This window comes from Chelonoidis abingdonii, chromosome 20, assembly GCF_003597395.2.
Source record: "Chelonoidis abingdonii isolate Lonesome George chromosome 20, CheloAbing_2.0, whole genome shotgun sequence".
NCBI lineage: Eukaryota > Metazoa > Chordata > Testudines > Testudinidae > Chelonoidis > Chelonoidis abingdonii.
In genome coordinates this window covers 21257299-21277862 of record NC_133788.1, presented here as the reverse complement: position 1 = coordinate 21277862, position 20564 = coordinate 21257299, and the positions used below count along the sequence as shown (strand labels likewise).

Sequence of the window (20564 nt, the reverse complement as noted above, 5' to 3'; positions counted from 1 at the left end):
ACATTTCTCCAGTAGCCAAGAGGACCCAAATCGGTTTGATAGAGATCGACTCTTTGGTGCTGTCTCAAGGGGTAACCCAGAGGAGCTGGATGGTTTGCTTGATTACTTGAGGAGGACCTCTAAATTTCTCTCCGATTCAAGATATACAGGTAGATACAGGCTCAGTACTCTGGTGATTTAACACAGACATGCCTTGATAGTGGCCTGCATAGCTCAAAGGGTTTGTTGCTTACTTTGAATAAGCACCAAACCAAAAGTCTCTAGGCTTACAACTCCCCCTCCCCACAATACGCCCTTCCCCCAAATCAAAAGTTTGGACTCTGAACCTCTTGCAGCCACAAACGAGTTGATGTGGGCTAGGGCTAGAGCACAGGGGTCTGGGTGCTGCTCCCAGCTCTGCCACTGGCCTTATGTCAGGCAAATCGCTTCCTTTTCCCAGTCTGACTTTCTCCATCTGTGAAATGAAGATGATGCTTTTACCCACCTGTGTGCAAAGCTCTTTGAGATCTGTGGATGTAAAGTGCTAAGCAGTATGGTTTTTCTAAGCTCTTTGCTTCTAATGCAGGCTGGAAATACTGTGAGAAAGAGATTTTTAATTAATGTATTTAATGCTACATTGACAGTTAAGTTCTGGGCAAGACAAAAGTGATGGTGCAGTCATGTACAAAGCACAATTATGCCCTCTCCATGCTGTCTTTCTCTCTACCAGATGCTGAAACGGGTAAGACCTGCTTAATGAAAGCCCTGCTCAATTTAAAAGATGGGACAAATGCCACTATCCCACTGTTGCTAGAAATAGACCAGAAGACTGAGAATCCAAGGCCACTTGTCAATGCTGCATGCACCAATAGTTACTATGCAGGTAAGGTTCTCCAGGACTGCGTATCTGACTTTGAGGTCAATAATCAGCAAGGCAGCAGCTATGGAAAATAACAGGAATTGGATGGAGGCATAATTGATAGTATGCTGGAGTTCTTCATTTGTGGAGTGCCTATACTGATGGCCTGAACACAGAAAAGGGAGATGGGCATTTTGAGTTCTAATTCTGTCTCTGATACCTGGGGCAAAAATCTGTCTCGCGATTGGTCCTGCTTTGAGCAGGGAATTGGACTAGATGACTTCCTGAGGTCCCTTCCAACCCTGATATTCTATGATTCTACCTACTTCTCTGGTCTTGAGCAATTCACTTAACCTCTCTGTGCCTCAGTTCTCTCATCTGAGAAATGGGGGTAATACTGGCTTATTTACCCAGGATTATGGTGAGGTTCTGTTGTTAAGGTTTGTAAAGTGCTTTGGAGAAAGAAAAAGATTACGTAGTATTATTCAGTGAAAACAAGTTACATCTGAGAAATGAATGAGTTCTGCCAAGTGGATTTATCCTTTTAACAGAAAATTTCTAAAAAAACATACTCCTGTGTGCACGTATATTACCTCTATCTTTCTAGATCATTATTACTGCTTCATGGTCAGATCTGAGATCTTATTGTAGCTCTAAAAGAAATTACACTGTTCAGCTCCTCATAGTCTTGGGGGAGTTTGTGTCTGACAGCTCATGTGCTTGGTGTCCAGATTGCATTTCCGGTCGTCGCTGTTGCAAAGTCAGCATTTGTCACCAGTTCCCTGCACACAGTGTGTCTGGGTGTCCATGATTATTTTACCATATTGACAGTATTGCTGTGGGTGATTTGATATGTGGTGGGGTTTTCTGGAAAGGCCTTTCCTGCTCCATCTGTCCCTGGCACTATCATAAGCTCTGACTGTAATGCCTGTTTCCTTAGGCCAGACTGCACTCCACATTGCCATAGAGAAGAGGCACCTAGATTTAGTGAAACTGCTGGTAGAGAATAGAGCCGATGTCCATGCCAGAGCCCATGGTGAATTCTTCAGGAAGAAAGAAGAAGGAGTGTGTTTTTATTTTGGTAAGTTAGCATTGCAGGCTCCAGCTTGCTATCTGGGAACCCTGCAGTATGTGGATTTGCCACTCCATGCATTTGGTATAATCTCTTCCATCCCATAACTCCAGGTGTCTCATCCTGCTGGGGTAGCTAAACCTCTTCACCAGACTATGCTTGCCTCCTGCTGTTCAGTTGTGTGCACTTGTCCCTGTCTAGGGGCATGGGAGTGCTTCAGACCTCCCACGTGTGGACTAAGCCCAAAAATAGATGGAGAGACTGGTGCAGCCAAAATCTGAGTCTGGCAAAGTGGTCCAGCCGCTCCCAGAAGTAGCGAGGGATTTTTTTCTATACCAATTAACTGCAAAACATCCAAGCCTGAATACAGAGATTCAGCAAGAAAAAGCCCACCACTGTTACAACAACAAGACTCTGCAGACTAAGGTAAATAAATGTTCTTCTTAAACTACTTTTGTGTTTTTTTCCAAACCCTGCCTCCATCTTTCCAGGTGAACTTCCCCTCTCCTTGGCTGCCTGCACCAACCAGTTTGATGTGATAAAATACCTTCTTGATAACCCCTACCAGAAAGCCAGGCTCCAGGAACAGGATTCCCTGGGCAACACAGTTCTCCATGCCCTGGTGATGATCGCAGATGACACCGAGCAGAATACTGAGTTAGTGTGCAAGATGTATGATGAGATCTTAAAGGCAGGCACGAAGATTAACCCAGCAGAGAATCTCGAGGAGATAGTGAACCGGGCTGGGTTAACGCCACTGAAACTGGCTGCCAAGAAGGGCAAAGTAGAGGTAAATGCCACAAGAGTGATTCTCTGAGTCCCCTGCCTAGAGGATAGGTCTGACTTACGTGCATCCTACATTACTATATGTGAGACTCTCCAGGAGTGCCACTGCAGGAGGCATGCATCTGATGAACTGGGTATTCACCCACGAAAGCTCATGCTCCAAAACGTCTGTTAGTCTATAAGGTGCCACAGGATTCTTTGTTGCTACTGCAGGAGGCATGAAGAAGCCCTCTTCCAGACCCTCCCGTTAGAAGCTGTGCTGATGTGATCACAGCTGGGAGCTCCTGGGCTGGGTTGTGAGTTGTTACTCGTTTGACAGAGCTTATAGAAGCTGTGCTTAGTTTGCCTCAAGTTCTTGGCTGGATCACATATGTGACCATGGACATATCTGCAAAGTGTATGCAGGAAGCAGGGTTACAGGTCTGAAGACAACTCAGGTACGCTGGGAATTTCATTTTACATCCTAATGTATAATTAGTATAATAAACATAAACTTTCCCTTCAGATCTTCAGACACATTCTCCAAAGAGAGATCAAGGATCCAGAGTACTGGCACCTGTCTCGCAAGTTCACTGAATGGACCTATGGACCCGTCCATGTATCTCTCTATGACTTGTCCTCTGTAGATAGTTATGAGAAAAACTCTGTCCTGGAGATCCTTGCTGAGAGCAGTGACACACCAGTGAGTCCTGAGAACTTATTTAAAATCAAATACAGAATGGCTTTGTCCAGTTTTTTATAGTGTTGCCATAAATTATGTAAATCATGTAGATTAATTTGGCATTTTAGATTGTTTTATTTTAGGGAAATAAAGTGTGTGAATTTGTTCATTATTAATGATGAGGACTTTACATATATGGTTAATGTTATTAAACCCCTTCAGATATTTTGCTAATCTGAAATAAGGTAGGAGTTTGAGACATTTATATTCTGTTCCCTGGCATGGAGCAGTGACGTAGCCTGGATCTCTTCAAATACAGGGCTATGGGACGCAGGCAGTATCCAATCCAGTAGGATGCCAGTGTCCTTTCATGCTGAGAGTCTGGTGAAATAGACATGCAGGGCTTCTGGCCACTGAATTCCAACACTTGATCAAGAAAGCTTTATGGTGATTCTGGATCCCTGATGACATGTTATTTTTTCTTCCTCTCACCCTAGAATCGATACAAGATGGTGGTTTTGGAGCCGCTGAACAAACTGCTTCAGCACAAATGGGACTCATTTGCTGCCAGAAGATTTTACTTAAGTTTCTTCTGTTATTTTATATTCATGGCCATCTTCACGGTCCTTGCTTACCATCGTCCCCTGCAGTTACAGGTAGGGCTGGCTTACTTGGATGGCGTGGAGTGAGCTTGAATGCTGGGGCTATGGTTTAAGGGGTTTAAAGGGCTTTGAGTGGCTACAGCTCCCACTGCTGTCTTCATATTCTTGTTTTTATGTTGCAGTCTCCATTTCAAGCAGAGTTCACAGCTATCAGCTTCTTGCAGCTCACTGGACAGATCATTGTTTTCCTGGGAGGCTTTTATCTCATAATTGCTCAGGTACAAAGATTTCTAACCTATCTGCTCTGAAGTAAAACAACCATCCCCATGGCACTGGTACACCACTCTTATTTATTTCCATAATACCATACATGTGCACGAAGCTTCACAGATAAATAGAAGGAGAGGTTCCTGCCATCAGGTGGTTGCAATGTAAGCAGGATTTAGCAAGCAAAGGATGACAGAAAGGAAGGATTAGTAAGATGGGCACAATATAAAAGATCACAAGAGGGGTTTTGTGTTACACAATGGTAAATATACATTAATTATTGGATACACTATATTAAAAAGACATATACAAAATCTGTGACTCATTTACTATTTCTTTATTGGCTTTCTATTACCAGGAGTCCTTTTCCAGAGAGATGGTCTGAATTTTTCTGTCATTGGAGCAAATGATATAAATAGAAAGGCTACGAAGAAACCATTTGCTGTGCAGTAGATTATAATCCCAGCAGAGACTGGACTCAGATGTGTCTTGCTGCGTTACTGAACTGTCCCTGTTGGTTTCTCTCTTTTTGGATAGATTCTGTACTTTTTGAGGAGATGGCGGAGCCTGAAGAACGTGTTCTCTGATGGCTGCATTGAGGTCTTTCTGTACGTTCTTTGGGTTGCGGGAAATGAAAGTTAATGTGAAATCAAACTTCTGTTAAAACGCAGCTAAGCTGGCACAAGGTAGCTAGGCGGGTGGTGAGCAGAAATGACCCATTCTCACACACAATATGCATGTTCTGCTGTTATGTCATCTTTCCAACCAACTCTTTGCTTGTTTCTTCCACCTCTTGTCATAACCCTAGATTGTGAGCTCTCTGGGTCAGGGACTGTCTTTCTCTTTTTTTCATTTGAACCGTGCCTGGTGCAATAGAGCCTTGACCCTTGGTTGGGACATCTAGGTGCTACTGTAATACAGATGATGATAGTATGAACGTCTTCTTTGAGTGCTTGCTCATTTCTATTCCAGTTAGGTGCGCACGCCGCATGCACGGATGTCGGAAACTTCTTCCCTAGCAGCTACCTGTTGGGCCAGCTGTGGGGCCCCCTGTAGTGCCACCGATATGACACTCTATATATGACGCTGCCAGCCCGACCCCACTTCAGTTCCTTCTTACTGCCCATGACAGTTGTTGGAACAGTGGTCTCCTGTTATCAAGTACTCTGCTACTCCCTAGCTTTCTCTTATCTTTGTACATAGTTACCTTTCTTAGTTAATTGTTAGTAATTATCTTAGTGTTAAGTGTAGCATAGTAGTTTGGGGAGTCTTTCCCTTCAACGATTGCCTTGCAGGGGTTCCGGGGCATGCTGTCCCAGGGCTTCAAACCCTGCAGTTCTTGCAGCAAGCCCATGCCCATGGGCGATCCCCAGGACTTCTGCCTTAAGTGTCTGGGGGAGGCCCATCAGGCTGACAAGTGTAAAATCTGTGAAGCATTTAAGCCTCGAACAAGAAAAGAGAGAGAAATCCGCCTCAGGCAACTCCTCATGGAGTCTGCCCTGCATCCCTCTCAAGATGCGGCACCAAGCGCCTCGGTGTGTAGTGCTCCCCTAGCGGTACCGTCCACAGCACCACAGAAGATCCCACGCTCCCCTAGGGACTGACGATCCCCCAGGCCCCAAAGGCGTCCACCCTGGCACCGCTCCCACTCCCCAGTCGCTCATAAAAAACAAGCCTTGGGAGGACCTTCCAATAGGCCCGAAGCGGTCTCTGTGGCTCTGACTGAGCAAAGTTCGGACCAGGCCCCTAAGTCTGACACAACTGCTGGGCCTCAGTCTGCTCAAACTAGTCCCGCGCCACAAGGGCCCTTGCAAGTGGAGGAGGTTACGCTGCCCTCCACTCTGGACACCTTCGAGGCCGCTAGAGGACTTATTGAAATGACCGCACCGGTGTCCCCAGCCCAAGCTCCGGTACCATCGAGGGGTAAACCGACAATGTTCTGACTGTCTGCTCCTGCACCAGCATCTCTGTGCCACTCCGAGTCCTTACATGGTTCAGAGTCCCGGCACCACACCATGCACCGGTCTGACTCGCGGCACTGGTCTCACAGCCCTGACCCTCGGAGGCGGTCACACTTGAGATCATCGTCGGCTGCCAGGACATGGTCCTGCGCGAGGTCTAGATCAGGTTCGGCGACCTTGGGGCACCGTTTGGACAGGCACCATTCAGCGCACCAATCCATAGCACTGCACTGCTCATTATCCCAGCACAGTTTCCAGGGTCGACACAGGTCCCCAGCCTAGCACCAGTCTCCATAGCGGCACCGCTCCCCGGAGCAGCACCGGTCTCCATCGTGGCACCGCTTCCTGGCATGGCATCAGTCTCCATCACGGCACTGCTCCCTGGCGCAGCAGCTGTCTCCATTGCGGCACCGCCCTTCTACACAGCACCGGTCGTAGTCACGGTCACCATTACGGCACCGCTCTCCATACCGGCACCCATCACTGTATGATCTTCGCCTGTCAAGGCTCTCAGTGCCTCCCTCGCCACACTCGTGTACCACTCCCCTTTGGCCATCGCGCTCTCAATCCCCTTCCATTAAGTCAGGGAGGGCTTCAGACATTCCCTATTCAGGCCCAGGAAGCCTTGAACACGACCCCTCAATGTCCCACTGGCAACCCCAGTGGCAATTTTGGACCCCCTTGGCATATCATCAGGTCCAGGGCACCCCCCTGTTGTCCTTCTGCTGTCACAATCAGGCACCCAGCCTCCTGAGGCAACCCTCAGCTGCCCTCCTCCAGACCAGGCCCAATCCATGGAGCCAGCCCCACCCATAGGAGAGGCTATCTCAGGCGCCCAGGAAGATCTGGTCACAACAGACCGAGGGACCACTTCTGATCTGGCTCTCCCAGTAACATCATCCTCGTCTTCCCCTGATGAGGCCATGGCCGGCACGTCCACATCTGGCCCACCCCCAATGGACTTTAGAGTCCTGCAGGAGCTGCTCAGGCACATAGCCCTAAACAGGAACCTCCAAGCTGAGGAAGTTGTGGAAGAGGAAGACCCTATGGTATACATCTTAGGTCCAGAAGGGCTTTCCAGGATGGCCCTCCCAATGAACAAAACTATTCAATCTAATGCCAAAGCACTCTGGCAAATTCTGACCTCCATTCCTCCCACAAGCAAGGGGGTGGAAAGCAAGTATTTAGTTCTCACCAAGGGATACAAACACCTCATTACAGATCCCACACCATGTTCTCTCGTGGTGGACACGGTGAATGCAAAGGAGAGGCAGGGCCAACAGTGGCCGGCCACTAAATCAAAGGAGGCCAGATGCCTGGACCTCTTTGGCAGAAAAATTTATTCTACTGGTGGCCTTTCACTCCAAATCATGAATCAGCTTGCAATCCTCAGTAGATATAATTATAACTTGTGGTCTGTGGTCCTTAAGTTCCAAGAACAACTCCCATCCGAGGCTTGTGCAGAACTGGGGGCCATTGCCAAGGAGGGCAGGTTAGTAGCTCGCACCTCCCTCTAGGGTTCCATCGATGCCACAGACACAGCAGCACGCACTTTGACATCTGGCATCACCATGCGTTGGAACACCTGACTCCAGTCATTGGGTCTTCCACCTGAAGTGCAGCACACTATCCAGGATCTTCCTTTTGATGGACAAGGCCTATTCGCCGAGCAAACTGATTCCCGGCTGCATACCTTGAAAGACACAAGGAACACTATTAAATCAACTCAAAGAAAGCCGTTTAAACCTCAGCCAACCCAACAGTGCCCTTTCCTGCCTAGACTCAAGCCCCCTCTGGGTCCTAAGCACCCATTTTGAAAGCATGCTTGAGGATGGACTACCAGTTCACAGCCCATACAGCTATCCCTTTTTGAACTGCCTATCTCGTTTCTGCCATGCCTGGTCCCTCATTCCATCGGACGTTGGGTCCTTCGCATGATAGAGGCGGGATATTCTATCCGCTTCCATTCCTCTCCACCCTCCCACCCTCCTTCCCTGTCCCTCTTCAGGGACCCTTCTCACAAACAACTTCTCACCCAAGAGATATAAGCACTCTTTGCCCTAGGAGCAGTGGAGGAAGTGCCTCGTGAGCTCAGGGGCAAGGGATTCTACTCACGTTACTTCTTCGTCCCCAAGACAAAAGGAGGCCTAAGGTCCACCTTGGACCTCAGGGAGCTCAACAAGCACATCATCAACCTGAAGTTCCACATGGTCTCCTTGGCCACAATTATTCCCTCACTGGGTCCAGGAGACTGGTATGCCACCCTCGATATGAAAGACGCTTACTTTCACATCTGGATTATCCTGCCCCACAAATGTTTTCTCCATTTCATGGTGCACAAGATGCACTATCAGTTCACAGCCCTTCCGTTCGGCTTGTGCACAGCCCCCTGCGTCTTCACCAAATGTATGGTGGTCTAGGCAGCTTTTCTTCACTGACATAGTGTGCACATGATCCCGTACCTCGACGACTGGCTCATACGGGGCCAGTCTCATCAAGTTCAATCTCAGGTACAAATGGTCACGGACACGTTCAATCACTTGGGCATCTTACTGAACATCAGCAAGTCTGTCCTCTCCCCAACCCAGACAATAGAGTTTATCTGGGCAGTCCTGGACGCGAACCAAGCATGGTCTTTCCTCCCAAAGGCCCGGCGTCTGGCTCTGGCAAACATAATCACCAGTCTTTGCAGATTCCCCACCACCACAGCGAGGCAGTGCCTCAAGTTGCTGGGTCATGTGGCATTCTGCACTTATGTGGTGCAACACATCAGACTAAGACTCAGGCCCTTACAGACGTGATTAGCATCTGTGTATTGACCAGGCCGCGACAATCTAGATATGGTGCTCAAGGTCCCAAGCCACACGCTCGACTCCCTGTACTGGTGGCTGGATCCCCATATGGTGGGTGCCGGGGTCCCGTTCCATCCTCCTCAACCCACCCTGACTCTGGTTACAGACGCATCTGTGCTGGGATGGGGAGCACACCTCGGGAACCTGACAACACAGAGTTTATGGCAGGACAATGAGCTAAGCCTGCATATCAATATCAAGGAACTCAGGGCAATCCACCTCACATGCCAAGAGTTCCTTCCCCACTTACAAGACCGCTGTGTGGCAGTCCTGACAGACAACACCACGGCCATGTTTTATCTGAACAAACAAGGCAGAGTCCGGTCATCTCTGCTTTGCCAAGAAGCCCTTCTTCTGTGAGAATTCTGTTTTAGCCCACTCCATCACTCTTCAAGCTTCATATCTGCTGGGTGTTTAAAATGTACTGGTGGACAGTTTGAGCAGAAGCTTCCTTATGCATGAATGGTCGATTCATCCAGACATCATTCACTCTATTTTGTGCATCTGGAGGTTTCCCCGAATTGACCTGTTCACTTCACGGATCAACAAAGAGTGCCCAGCCTTCTGCTCCTTCCGAGGCCACAGCCCAGGTGCGATTGTAGGCACCTTCCTGATCACGTGGTCTGGCCAACTACTTTACACCTTCCCACCATTTCCGCTGGTCCACAGGGTGCTCCTCAAGGTCCACTGGGACAAGGCAGATGTCATACTGGTGGCTCCTGCCTGGCCCCGTCAATGCTGGTACCCCATCCTGTTGGGTCTGTCAATATGGGCTCCCCTGCGCTTACCTCTCAGACCCAACTTCATCTCACAGAACCACGGTCGTCTCCTATACCTGGACCTTCAGTCATTCCACCTCATGATCTGGAGGATCTCTGGTTGAACCAAGCTGAGCACGCCTGTTCAGACTCAGTAAGGTGGGTGCTCCTGGAAAGCCGCAAGCCTTCTACTAGACTTACTTACAAAGCTAAATGGAAAAGTTTTTCTATCTGGTGCGCTCAGGGGCAGGTGACTCCACTCCAAGCTTCAATCCCATGCATCCTGGACTACCTGATGCACCTGAAGGACCAACACCTAGCCTTTGGTTCCCTTAAGGTTCATCTCGCAACCATTTCGGCATTCCACCTTGGAGTGGCCGAGTGCTCAGTGTTTGCACATCCAGTCGTGCAGTGCTTCCTGAAAGGCTTGGAAAAAATCCATCCCCCGACAAAGCTGCCCATGCCAGCCTGGGACCTTAACCTGGTTCTTTCCTACCTTATGGGTCCTCCTTTTGAGGCGCTGGCCTTCTGCCCTCTCCTCTACCTTTCCTGGAAGGTCTCCTTCCTAGTGGCCATCACTTTGGCTCGTCGAATTTCTGAACTGTGGGCTTTCACGTGTGAACTACCCTATGCCATCTTTCATAAGGATAGCGTTCAGCTGAGACCTCATCCAGCCTTCCAGCTGAAAGTGGTATCCTGTTTCCATGTAAGCCAGGACATTTTCCTGTGGGTATTTTACCCGAAACCACATGCCGACCTTCGGGAACAACGCCTACACTCACTAGATGTTAGAAGGGTGCTTGCCTCTGTATAGATTGCACAAAGTCATTTCGCAAGACGACCCAGTTGTTTATCGCTGTTGTGGAACGGATAAAAGGCACAGCGGTCTCTTCACAGCGGATATTGTCATGGATTACCACGTGTATCTGAACCTGCTACAACCTGGCAAATGTCCCTCTGCCTGCTGTCACGGCTCACTCCACGAGAGCTCAGGCATTGTCAGCGGCCTTTCTGGCAAACGTTTCCCTCCAAGAGATCTGCAGGGCTGCCACATGGGCCTCAGTGCACACCTTCACATCTCACTATGCCATTGTCCAACACTCTCGAGATGATGCGGCCTTCGGCATGGCAATTCTTCAATCTGCAATACCTTGACTCCGACCCCACCTCCGAGGTAAGGCTTGGCAGTCGCCTAACTGGAATTGATATGAGCAAGCACTGGAAGAAGGAAAAATGGTTACTCACTTTTCTGTAACTGTTGTTCTTTGAGATGTGTTGCTCATATCTATTCCATTCCCCCACACCTTCCCCTTTGTTGGAGTAGCTGGCACAAAGGAACTGATGTGGGGTTGGGCTGGCAGAGTCATATATAGAGCACCGTATTGGTGCCACTCTAGGGGGCTCCACAGCCGGCCTGATGGGTAGCTACTAGGGAAGAAGTTTCCGACATCCGTGCACATGGCGTGCGCACCTAACTGGAATGGATATGAGCAACACATCTCGAAGAACAACAGTTACAGAAAGGCGAGTAACCGGTTTTCATATGTGGAATTGCTCATTTAGTGACTGGGATTTGGCCAGGTGGCCTAGTGGACAGAGTACTGGACTGGGACTCAGGAGTCCATTTCTGGCTCCACCAGTGGCTCCCATTGAAGTCATGGCCTTGGGCATTACATTTCATCTTCTTGTGCCTCAGTTTCCCAGTCTGTAAAATGGGGATAATACACTGCCCTCCATTTGTAAAGCACATTGAGATCAATGGTTGAAGAGCACTATATGAGAGCGAGATGTTTTTGTTAAGGGGAAGAGACTTTATAATTTTTGTTTGTGTGTATTTCTATATGTGATGGGTCTGATTCTCTCCATTTTTATACCAGTTTCAGGTATGTTACTCCACTGAAATCAGGCCTGATGTATGTGAATGTATCTGGTGGAAAAGAGATGAGAGTCAGGCCCAGTATCTCTGAGATTTTCCATAATGTGAACTTTGCTAATGTCTAACGAATCTACAATATTTTTGTGCAGAAAGATGGATTTAGATACTAACTCACCTATAACTACAGGGTCTGACTAGCTACCAGTTTATTCCCCATTGGATAATGCTGCAAGATGCAGCTGGCTTTGCCCAGTGTGGCACAAAAAGGATTTGGCACTGAGACTTTCAGCTCACTGTGTGACTATGATTGCTTCCTCCCCTTCCCCCAGCTTGCTCCAGGCATTCTCGCTGCTGCTTTCAGCTGTGCTGTATATTGTGGGTTCAGAAGACTATGTGCCGACAATGGTATTCTCCTTACTGCTGGGATGGGTGAACATGCTGTACTACACTCGGGGCTTCCAGTGGACTGGGATCTATTGTGTCATGATACAGAAGGTCAGTATGGAGAAACACCCTGTAAGAGATGCTCAGGGACATGAGGCATTGTCCAAATGCTGCAGTTACTGTTCTCCTGTCAGGCCCATCAGAAACATTCTAGAAGCTAATACGTAGGTTGTGACCACTGAAATTCCATGCCGTTTGAGTATATGTATTCTCTTGGGGGAGGTGGAATGCTGCATGAGGCAGACGACTAGCTCAGTTTGCAGCAGGTTTTCAAATACTAGCTCAGGTCACAAATAAAAATGAGTTTGTTGGGACTCATCTTGGTCTCCCAGAGCAGCCTGTCACAAAAAAAATCCCCCAAAAGTAAAACACAACACAAAACACAGAGTGGCGGTCTGTTCAGGAGATGTTTTCTAGCATTGGAAAGTCTGGATTGAGGCATATAAGTAGATTTGTGTGTGGTGCTCAGGATTGGAGAAGCATGTCAGAGATGAGGTAAGGAAATTGTTTCTGTTCTTGTTTCATTTAAATTAAGATGGTTAAAAGCAGCATTTTTCTTCTGTATAGTAAAGTTTCAAAGCTGTATTAAGTCAATGTTCAGCTGTAAACTTTTGAAAGAACAACCATAACGTTTTGTTCAGTTACAAACATTTCAGGGATATGAACAGTTCCATTCCCGAGGTGTTCGTAACTCTGAGGTTCTACTGTATGTCTTATTCAACCTTTGAAAACAGCAGGGTCTGAAGAGAAGAACTTAGGGCTGGAAGCCAGGAACTCCTGAGTTCTGAGCTCAACACTGTTACCTTATTGCTGTGTGACCTTGAGCAAGTCTCTCAGCCTTTTATATCTGCACTTCCTCTGTGATGCTTTCTTGGGGCACTCAGGCCCGAGAGTCACCTTGTTACCCCCTGCCTCAGGGGGAGAAAAACTTGCTGCTGCTAAACTGGGTGCCGGCTCCCTGACTCCCAAACAATCTGCCCAGAACTCTACCAGCCTTTACTCTGCATTGCAGTCCCCAAACACCTCAGAAGAGTCTCCCTGTGGTGTCCGGCCAGTCACTGGACATTCACAGTAATTACCAAGACCACTGCTTCCAGAGAAACCACGTCTCCACCAGCTTGCTTGGCTCAGCTGAGGATACACTTTTTACTTAATATCACAGTCAAGTGAGCAAGAATTATGGAAACAGAGATGTTTATAATAAATCAGAAGCATAACATGCATCTAAAAGACTAATATAACCTTGAGAGGCTACTCTCCTGTATCTCAAAACATTTCTCGCCTTCAAAGACCTTATGCAGAGCTTGCTGATCTTCATTCAATTCAGGATCCAGGTTGTTGTGAACCACCCCCTTCCTCCAAAGATGTTCCTAAGTGAAATAGATCACAAAATATCATTTTTTCTCTCTTCAAAGTTTGTCGTCGTTTCTAGAGGCAGGAAAACCCCTGGTGCTCAGATTCCTGTGTGCTCTCCCCTGTTGGTTTCACTCCCTCCTCCCTCCAGTCAAACTGTTGACTTCATATGCGAATAGCACTTCCTCTGTATTGGTTTCAAAATGCTTAGTTTACATTAGAGACAGGGTGGATAGGCAGATCTACGTTGCTTTGTCTGGTGAAAGCTGCTTATCAAACCTGCCTGGAACACAGATTCTAAAAATATTTTCTGTATATACATACAGCTTTTAAAATGACACTTATACTTGCATCTCTCAATGCTTATGATGACCAGTATGGTGTAAGCTTTCCTTTGGTCCCTCACAACATTCTTTATAGATAAATATGATGACAGCAATGAGTTAGGTGTACTGAGTTTGTCAGGCCTGATAGGTGTTGGTGACTCAGAGCAGTGAACCACTAGTGGGCCTCTGTATCACATCCTCATCTATTGAATGAGAGTAAAACTACTTCCTGACCTGCCTCCCTTGTGAGGGACTGTGGGGATTAATGAGTTAATGTTGCCAGAACTGATGCAGAGCCAAATATCATTATTTGCTTGGTGCACTAGTTTCCTGTTTTCTTGGTGATTTTGTGCTGTATAAACCTAATGTGAAGTTATTGGTGATTAATAACACTGCCTTTTGCTCTGTCTCCAGACTATCCTGAGGGACCTGCTACGCTTCCTCATGGTTTACATGATCTTCCTCTTTGGCTTTGCGGCAGGTGAGGATTGACTCAGCACCGTGTTACAGTCAGACCTGCCAGGAGGAGACTTGCCAAGAAACATTAATTGTTCTGCTTTTGTTACAGCTCTGGTCACCCTCACAGGGGATGCCCCTTCGGCTTCCCAGAACAAATCTGTTACCCCGGAGGATGGCAATCAAGGCCACATTGTGTACAGTGGGCTGCTGAGCACCTCCTTGCAGCTCTTCAAGTTCACCATCGGGATGGGGGACCTGGAGTTCCAGGAGCATGTGAAATTCAAATACTTTGTCATGCTGCTGCTACTGCTATTCGTGATCCTGACCTACATCCTCCTGCTCAACATGCTGATCGCCCTCATGAGCGAGACTGTCACCAATGTCTCTGGTTACAGCAAGAGCGTCTGGAAGCTGCAGGTAAGTCTGTTGCACCGCTCACCTAGTCTCCAATATAGGCCTTACAACATATGCGCTAAATGTGGGCCTGTGGGAGCCATTTACAACACATTCTCTCCCTCTGTGCATGCACTGGGATATAAGATTTGACACACATTTTCTCTGAGCTCTGAAGTTCTATTTAAGGTAATAAAAGTGTAAAGAGATCTTTCTCTCTCCACATTTCTATAGTACCCATCACCTTAGTATCTAAGTGCTGAGATATGTGCCTTCCAGATCTACTTGTAAAGACTGTGCCCACCACCTTAATGGATGGGACTGTACATTTTAAGCGGTGCTTTGTCACTTTCCTGCCTCTGGAAGGGAAAAGGAAGTGACACTGTGCAAATGGTGCTTGCTGAGGGAAATTAACAGCTGAGTTTACGGGGAGATTTATTCCAACCCCTCAACCCGGGAGAGCCGATTCTGGTCTTCCAGAGACTCGATGCAAGCAAGCTCTCCTCACAGATTGAGTGACAGCACCTTCAGCCAATAAAACGCTGGGTAAAACCCGACAGCATCACAATACTTTAACTGACTGAGCACACCCTGGGAGCAGAACCATGTTAGGAGACAGATGTTTAACCCTTTTGCAGGTGTCATGCTTTTGTTACTTGAGATGTTTCTATTAAGATTTGTCTGTGTTTTCTACCTTCTGTTGGCTTACCCTGGTTTGGAGGAATTTCTAATGTGGTTAGCAGCTCCTTCCATGACTGCTTGGTCAGTGCCTGAACTAAGGGAGACCTTGTAAGGTGACACTAGGCAGCACAAGCTGTGCTTAGTCAGTCTGGGAGCTTGAGAGAACTACAGGATCTCTCAGAGTCCAAAATTCCCTTTTATACTGATGGCAACCCAGTCCTATCTTTTTCTCTATCTAGAAGGTTACAGAGTTTAGAGTAATTTCTTAAACCCACAGGCCTAGGGTGTTTCCTGACAGCAGTAATAGAGCCAAGGAACATTCACAAAAGTGCCTTTCCAAGTCACGATACTTGGCGGATGGGGAAGACTTGATCGGAACTTAGGCTAGCTCAGCACCTGGGTTGTGGCTGCACCAGTTCTGCTCTAACATGGACTTGTATCCTCAGAGAGCCATTTCCATTCTGGAAATAGAGAAGTCCTGGCTGTGGTGCCCAAGAAGGAGGCAGAGATCTGGCTGCTTCTTGTCTGTGAGCCTTGATGATAAGAAAGATGAGAGATGGTGTTTCAGGTAAGATAGAACGTGGAGGCAGCTTCCCACATTCTGAATTCTGTGTCTGCGTGCTGGCATTATGTGTGAATGAGGGAGCCTGTTTTGTTCTTGCATATATAAGAAATGCACCTATGGATACTTGATTATCTAGGAGTGAGTAGAGTAATGTCTTGGTTCCCCCCGTCTCGTGTGTGTGTGTGTGTGTGTATATATATATATGTATATGAGAGATGGGCTTGGGGGGAAACCAAGACATTACCCTAGTCACTCCTAGATAGTCGAGTATCTGTAGGTGCATTTCTCCTGCTCCCCCATCACCTTTGTATCTAGGGATCATGTAGTGCTGGTACTTCTACTGCCTTGTGTTACAGCCAGGAGACTGTCATTCTCTCTTCCACTGCCCCTTTCTCCTGGAATGGGGCCCTTTGACCTGAAAGCTTGATCTTGAAAGGAAGCAGCTGAACTCAGTCTGAGTGGTTTCAGTCAGTTGCAGAACCACAGCAGTGGAATTACTGAATCAAACTCCCCATGGCCTTGTCTATGCTAATACTGTACTATTCCCAGCATTGGTTTTGGATGCATGCAACTCCACTGATGTTAGCAATACTGGATGCTGTGGTGTAATCAAGCCTCAGGCATTTTACTGATGTGTCATCTTGCGCTGCTCTGAGAAGGTAAAAATGCTGGCAGCTCATCTACACTTGTGCTTCCACCGTTGCTACCAATGGTGGAGCTGTCCGGGTGCTAGACCAGCTGTGGGAAGAGCACTAATGTCGACACACCCTCAGGCCATGGCTACACTGGCGCTTTACAGCGCTGCAAGTTTCGTGCTTAGGAGTGTGAAAAAAACACCCCCCGAGCGCTGCAAGATACAGCGCTGTAAAGCCTCAGTGTAAACAGTGCCGCAGCACTGGGAGTGCGGCTCCCAGTGCTGCAAGCTACACCCATAGAGGATGTGGAGTACATGCAGCGCTGGGAGAGCTCTCTCCTAGTGCTGGCACTCCGACCACACTCGCACTTCAAAGCGCTGCCGTGGCAGCGCTTTTAAATTTCAAGTGTAGCCATACCCTCAGTTTCCTGGCTGTGTGAATGCTGCTTGATAACACCTCTGCAACATGCTAAGTGAACCACAAAGTGGCAGCACTCCCTTTGTTCATGTAAAGTGTGGGAGACTGGGACTTGGAATGTCCCTTATCCTCATTCAGCAGAGGGGGCCAAATCCAGAGCACTCTGATAATAACACCAGGACCTTATGGATTGCATTGTGTTACTCCATGCATAGAGACTTTTTGCTGCAGGAAAACTCCTGTAGTTAAATGTGTCGCCCTTCCAGGCACTGGGGTGTTATTATTTAAACACCGGCACTGTTCACAACACAGAGGAAGATACAGAACTAACGCACTCCACAGGACTTACTAGCTAAATAAGAACTCCCTTGGCAACAAAGCCTTTTGTGGTACAGCCACTGCTGCTGCCGCCAAGTCATTAGTGCTGTGCTGATGAGACCACCATCTATCAGAATGGATGACATTGAGATGCAGCCTTGGCACGCAACTGTACTATCAGAATGTTTTGCCCCCATGCCTCATTGTCTACTGGCTGATGGGGGGAAATTGTTCTATTTTCTGTCTCCAGAGTGGAGGAGATTAACTGGGCCAACTGGGAAAAGGAGGTGGGAGTCATCAAGGAGGATCCTGGGAACTCCAGAGACTTGGAAATAGAATCCCTAGGTAAGACATCCCAGGGCTGAGCAGAGGATGTCAGCCCCTTTTCTGCTACCTATTGGGCAAATGCTTGTGCACTTTGCCTGTTATCTATTCGGTGGACTCTGTGTGCCAGAAATTTAAGGGGGTCTTGCCCTCACCCCCAATACACCTAATGAAACTGCTGTCTATGAAGTGTCCTGCAGCCATGGCACCTTCATTTGTGATCTGGTCAGCGCGCACAGTCTAAGTAGGTTTGGGTCTATTCAATACTTGAATGGGGGACGCCTTAAGAAAAATAAAGTTCTGTAGTAAATGCTGTGGAGGATTCAGTTAAGTGCCTTCAAGTCCAAACTAAACCAATGACTCAAGTGTTTCCCTTTATAGGAAATGTAAAAATAAGGTCCAGACCCAAGATGTTGCTAAAGGTCCCAGAGCACATTCAGCAAGAGTCGAGGTGCTGATCTTGGGAAATTCTAACTTGTAGAATCACATGCTACTTGCCTGAACATCCTGTTCACTTTCAAGTGGATACAGTTCCTCCCACCACCACGACCTCCTGTCCTAAGCTGTGGTGCAGCGTTACTGTGCATAGTTAAGCAGCCCTACATTGAAAATAGAGATTTTTTTCCTTTCAATTAAAATATATTGTTTGCTTTAATCTGCCAGGTCTTGTGTAGTAGCCCCATCAGGATTAACCCGACCCTTTCACTGTTTCGTCTTTGGTTGGTCTCCAGCTGCTGGCCTAGAGGGAGTGGGATAGGGAGGTTTACAGCACTTCAAAAATGCCTCAAATAGAATTTTTTTAGTTTTCAGTAAATCTGCAATAGCCCCAGGACTGGCTCAATACCCTCCTCCTTACCTTTGTCATCTCCGTGCTAACTAAGGACCATCATTGTTCTGTCTCCTGTTACAGTGAAGAAAGTGTGGGACAGGATGTCACGGGGGCAAGCAAACTCAGCAGCACTGGAGGAACAATTGCTGTTACATCCATTAGCCAGTGACTGAGATGAGGCCACTAGAAGAGGACAAGCCAAGAGACTGTAGCATGTTTTCGGCATTGGAATCCCGTTGCTGCTCCCATCCCAATGAATTCTTCATTCCATGGTGCCACTAATATTGAGATGAAAAAGTAATCAGTATTAACGTGTCTCATCAAAGACTGTGTTTCACTCTATTGCTTTTATGCATACAAAGTATTTCCTTTGAAGAAATCATTTCTGTTCAACTTCTTCTGCCTGATACTTTCTTCCTACAATGCTTAAAAAGAGGATGTGTGTGTGAGAGAGATTGGGAGTGTGTATCCTGGATGGGATGGCTTTGTAATCTAAGCCTCAGGTTTGAAATTTCTCCCTGGAAGCCTGGGTTGAAATTTCAGTTGGGTCAATTTAGCCCTTCATGCTGGTGAGACAGAAAAATTTAGTTCCATGCAGCTCAATGTGTGCAAATATTTTGGATGATACTTTTCCAAGCACAGGCCCTATGTGCTGACAGCATAAGATACCATGTACTTTTTATGAGAACAGAAGTTTGTCCTAGTGTTTGTGGCCAAAAATATTTACCCTTCTGCACTGTTATCCTCAGTCCCATATGTGACTGCATTTCAGGTAATCTGTCTGGGAAGTGCTTTGGAATTAAAGGTGCATAAAGCATTGTTCAAAGTTTCTGACTGCATGACGTTGGCTTGTATGCAAAACAGTGTGCCTCGCTTTGAGAGGTATGATAAAAGGTATTCAAGTTGAAACATTAAGCTAAGTGCAAAAGCTTCTTTCTCAGCAACGTTGGCAAATCTAGGCATTTTGACAGCCACAGAACAACTGACCTATATCTGAATTGAAGGTGGCAAAATCACTTGAAAGTTGTATGCTTTGCTAGCAGCTGCACTAAAAGCTGTTTCATATTGAAACTGTGACTTAGAAATGCAAATTTATATGACATCCCTTCCCCACAGATGTGCTCTTCTTGAAGTGAGAGTACTGAGCACTGCATATCAGAGCTTCTTGAAGATGCAGGGACTAATGCAGCCTGTGCCTTTTTCATCTTTCTTAAACAACTTCCTGTTTGGTCTTAGTGGACTTCTGTCATGCTCCAAATGGTTGCTTAGATTATGTTGATTTTCACATGCTGACCACTTCAGACAGGGAGAGAAGCATGCTGTGAAATTCTGCTGGAAAGCAGGAAGAGAAATAACGTCTCAGTTTAATCCTCTATGTAAAAAAAGTGGCAGCTTGAAAACTTTCCATACGGTATCAAGTGCACCAGGGGCATTTCACTGAAAGAGTTTGTCTCAGGGGTTTCTAGAGCTCCACATACACACTACTTGGAGCAGGAGACCCAGCAGTGGGGGAGCACAGGGGATGATGTGCTCCGAGTCAGGGTTGGACTGTATTGGCAGAGTTGGGCGCAGCCCCTGCTTGCCCTAGGCCGGGATCAAACCAGTGCTATCAGATCCTCATTTTCCTGAGCCTTGAAATGTGACAGAGGGTGACCTCCAGCCAATTTCTGCATCCACTTTTGAAATTGTAAATGCCTCAACTTGGTTTCCAATTCATCTTTGATCAGAGGGAACAGCCAGAGGCAATGCTCAAAGAAGCATTTTAATACTAAAATGTTGGAGAAAGTGCGTACGCAGTATGGCAGATTTGGCAAAGCAAGACCTGCCATTTCAGATCTCTGCCTGGAGGTGGAACAGTGAAACCAGGCAAGTTGTCATACAGAGATGAATCGACCCTCAGTCCTTTTGCTGAAGTGATACTGTCATGGATTGATTCCTTTCCCTCCCTCCCCACCCTTGTGGTATGTAACTGTCTGGTGTTCTTACCACGTTCTCAGCTGACTCTCCCTGCTTAATCTCAGACCCCTGCTCTAGCTACTAGATCACACTTCCCCAGGCATCACTGTCATCTGCCTCTTACGGGTGAATGTGGCAAAATCACTTTAAAGTTGTATGCATTGCTAGCGGCAGCACTAAGGGCAAGAAGC

The 20564-nt window shown here is 47.2% G+C and overlaps 1 protein-coding gene across 8 annotated transcripts in view; it reads left to right on the top strand.

The window, feature by feature from the left end:
- Window positions 1–19243, top strand: part of LOC116827883 (transient receptor potential cation channel subfamily V member 2-like) — a 66422-nt gene extending 47179 nt beyond the window's left edge. For 6 of the 8 annotated variants that reach the window (XM_075073998.1, XM_075073997.1, XM_075073996.1 and 3 more), the window contains 14 exons: window positions 13–149; window positions 710–862; window positions 1779–1919; window positions 2402–2700; window positions 3202–3378; window positions 3855–4013; window positions 4142–4237; window positions 4764–4834; window positions 12003–12168; window positions 14211–14277; window positions 14365–14672; window positions 15776–15897; window positions 17515–17609; window positions 18499–19243. In XM_075073998.1, the coding sequence (XP_074930099.1) occupies window positions 13–149; window positions 710–862; window positions 1779–1919; window positions 2402–2700; window positions 3202–3378; window positions 3855–4013; window positions 4142–4237; window positions 4764–4834; window positions 12003–12168; window positions 14211–14277; window positions 14365–14672; window positions 15776–15897; window positions 17515–17609; window positions 18499–18590 (2083 nt within the window). In that variant the 3' untranslated portion in view covers window positions 18591–19243. The remainder of the gene's footprint in view (window positions 1–12; window positions 150–709; window positions 863–1778; window positions 1920–2401; window positions 2701–3201; window positions 3379–3854; window positions 4014–4141; window positions 4238–4763; window positions 4835–12002; window positions 12169–14210; window positions 14278–14364; window positions 14673–15775; window positions 15898–17514; window positions 17610–18498) is intronic. The other 2 variants (XM_075073999.1, XM_032785765.2) reach the window with 1 other exon arrangement.
- The last annotated feature ends 1321 nt before the right edge of the window (window positions 19244–20564 follow it).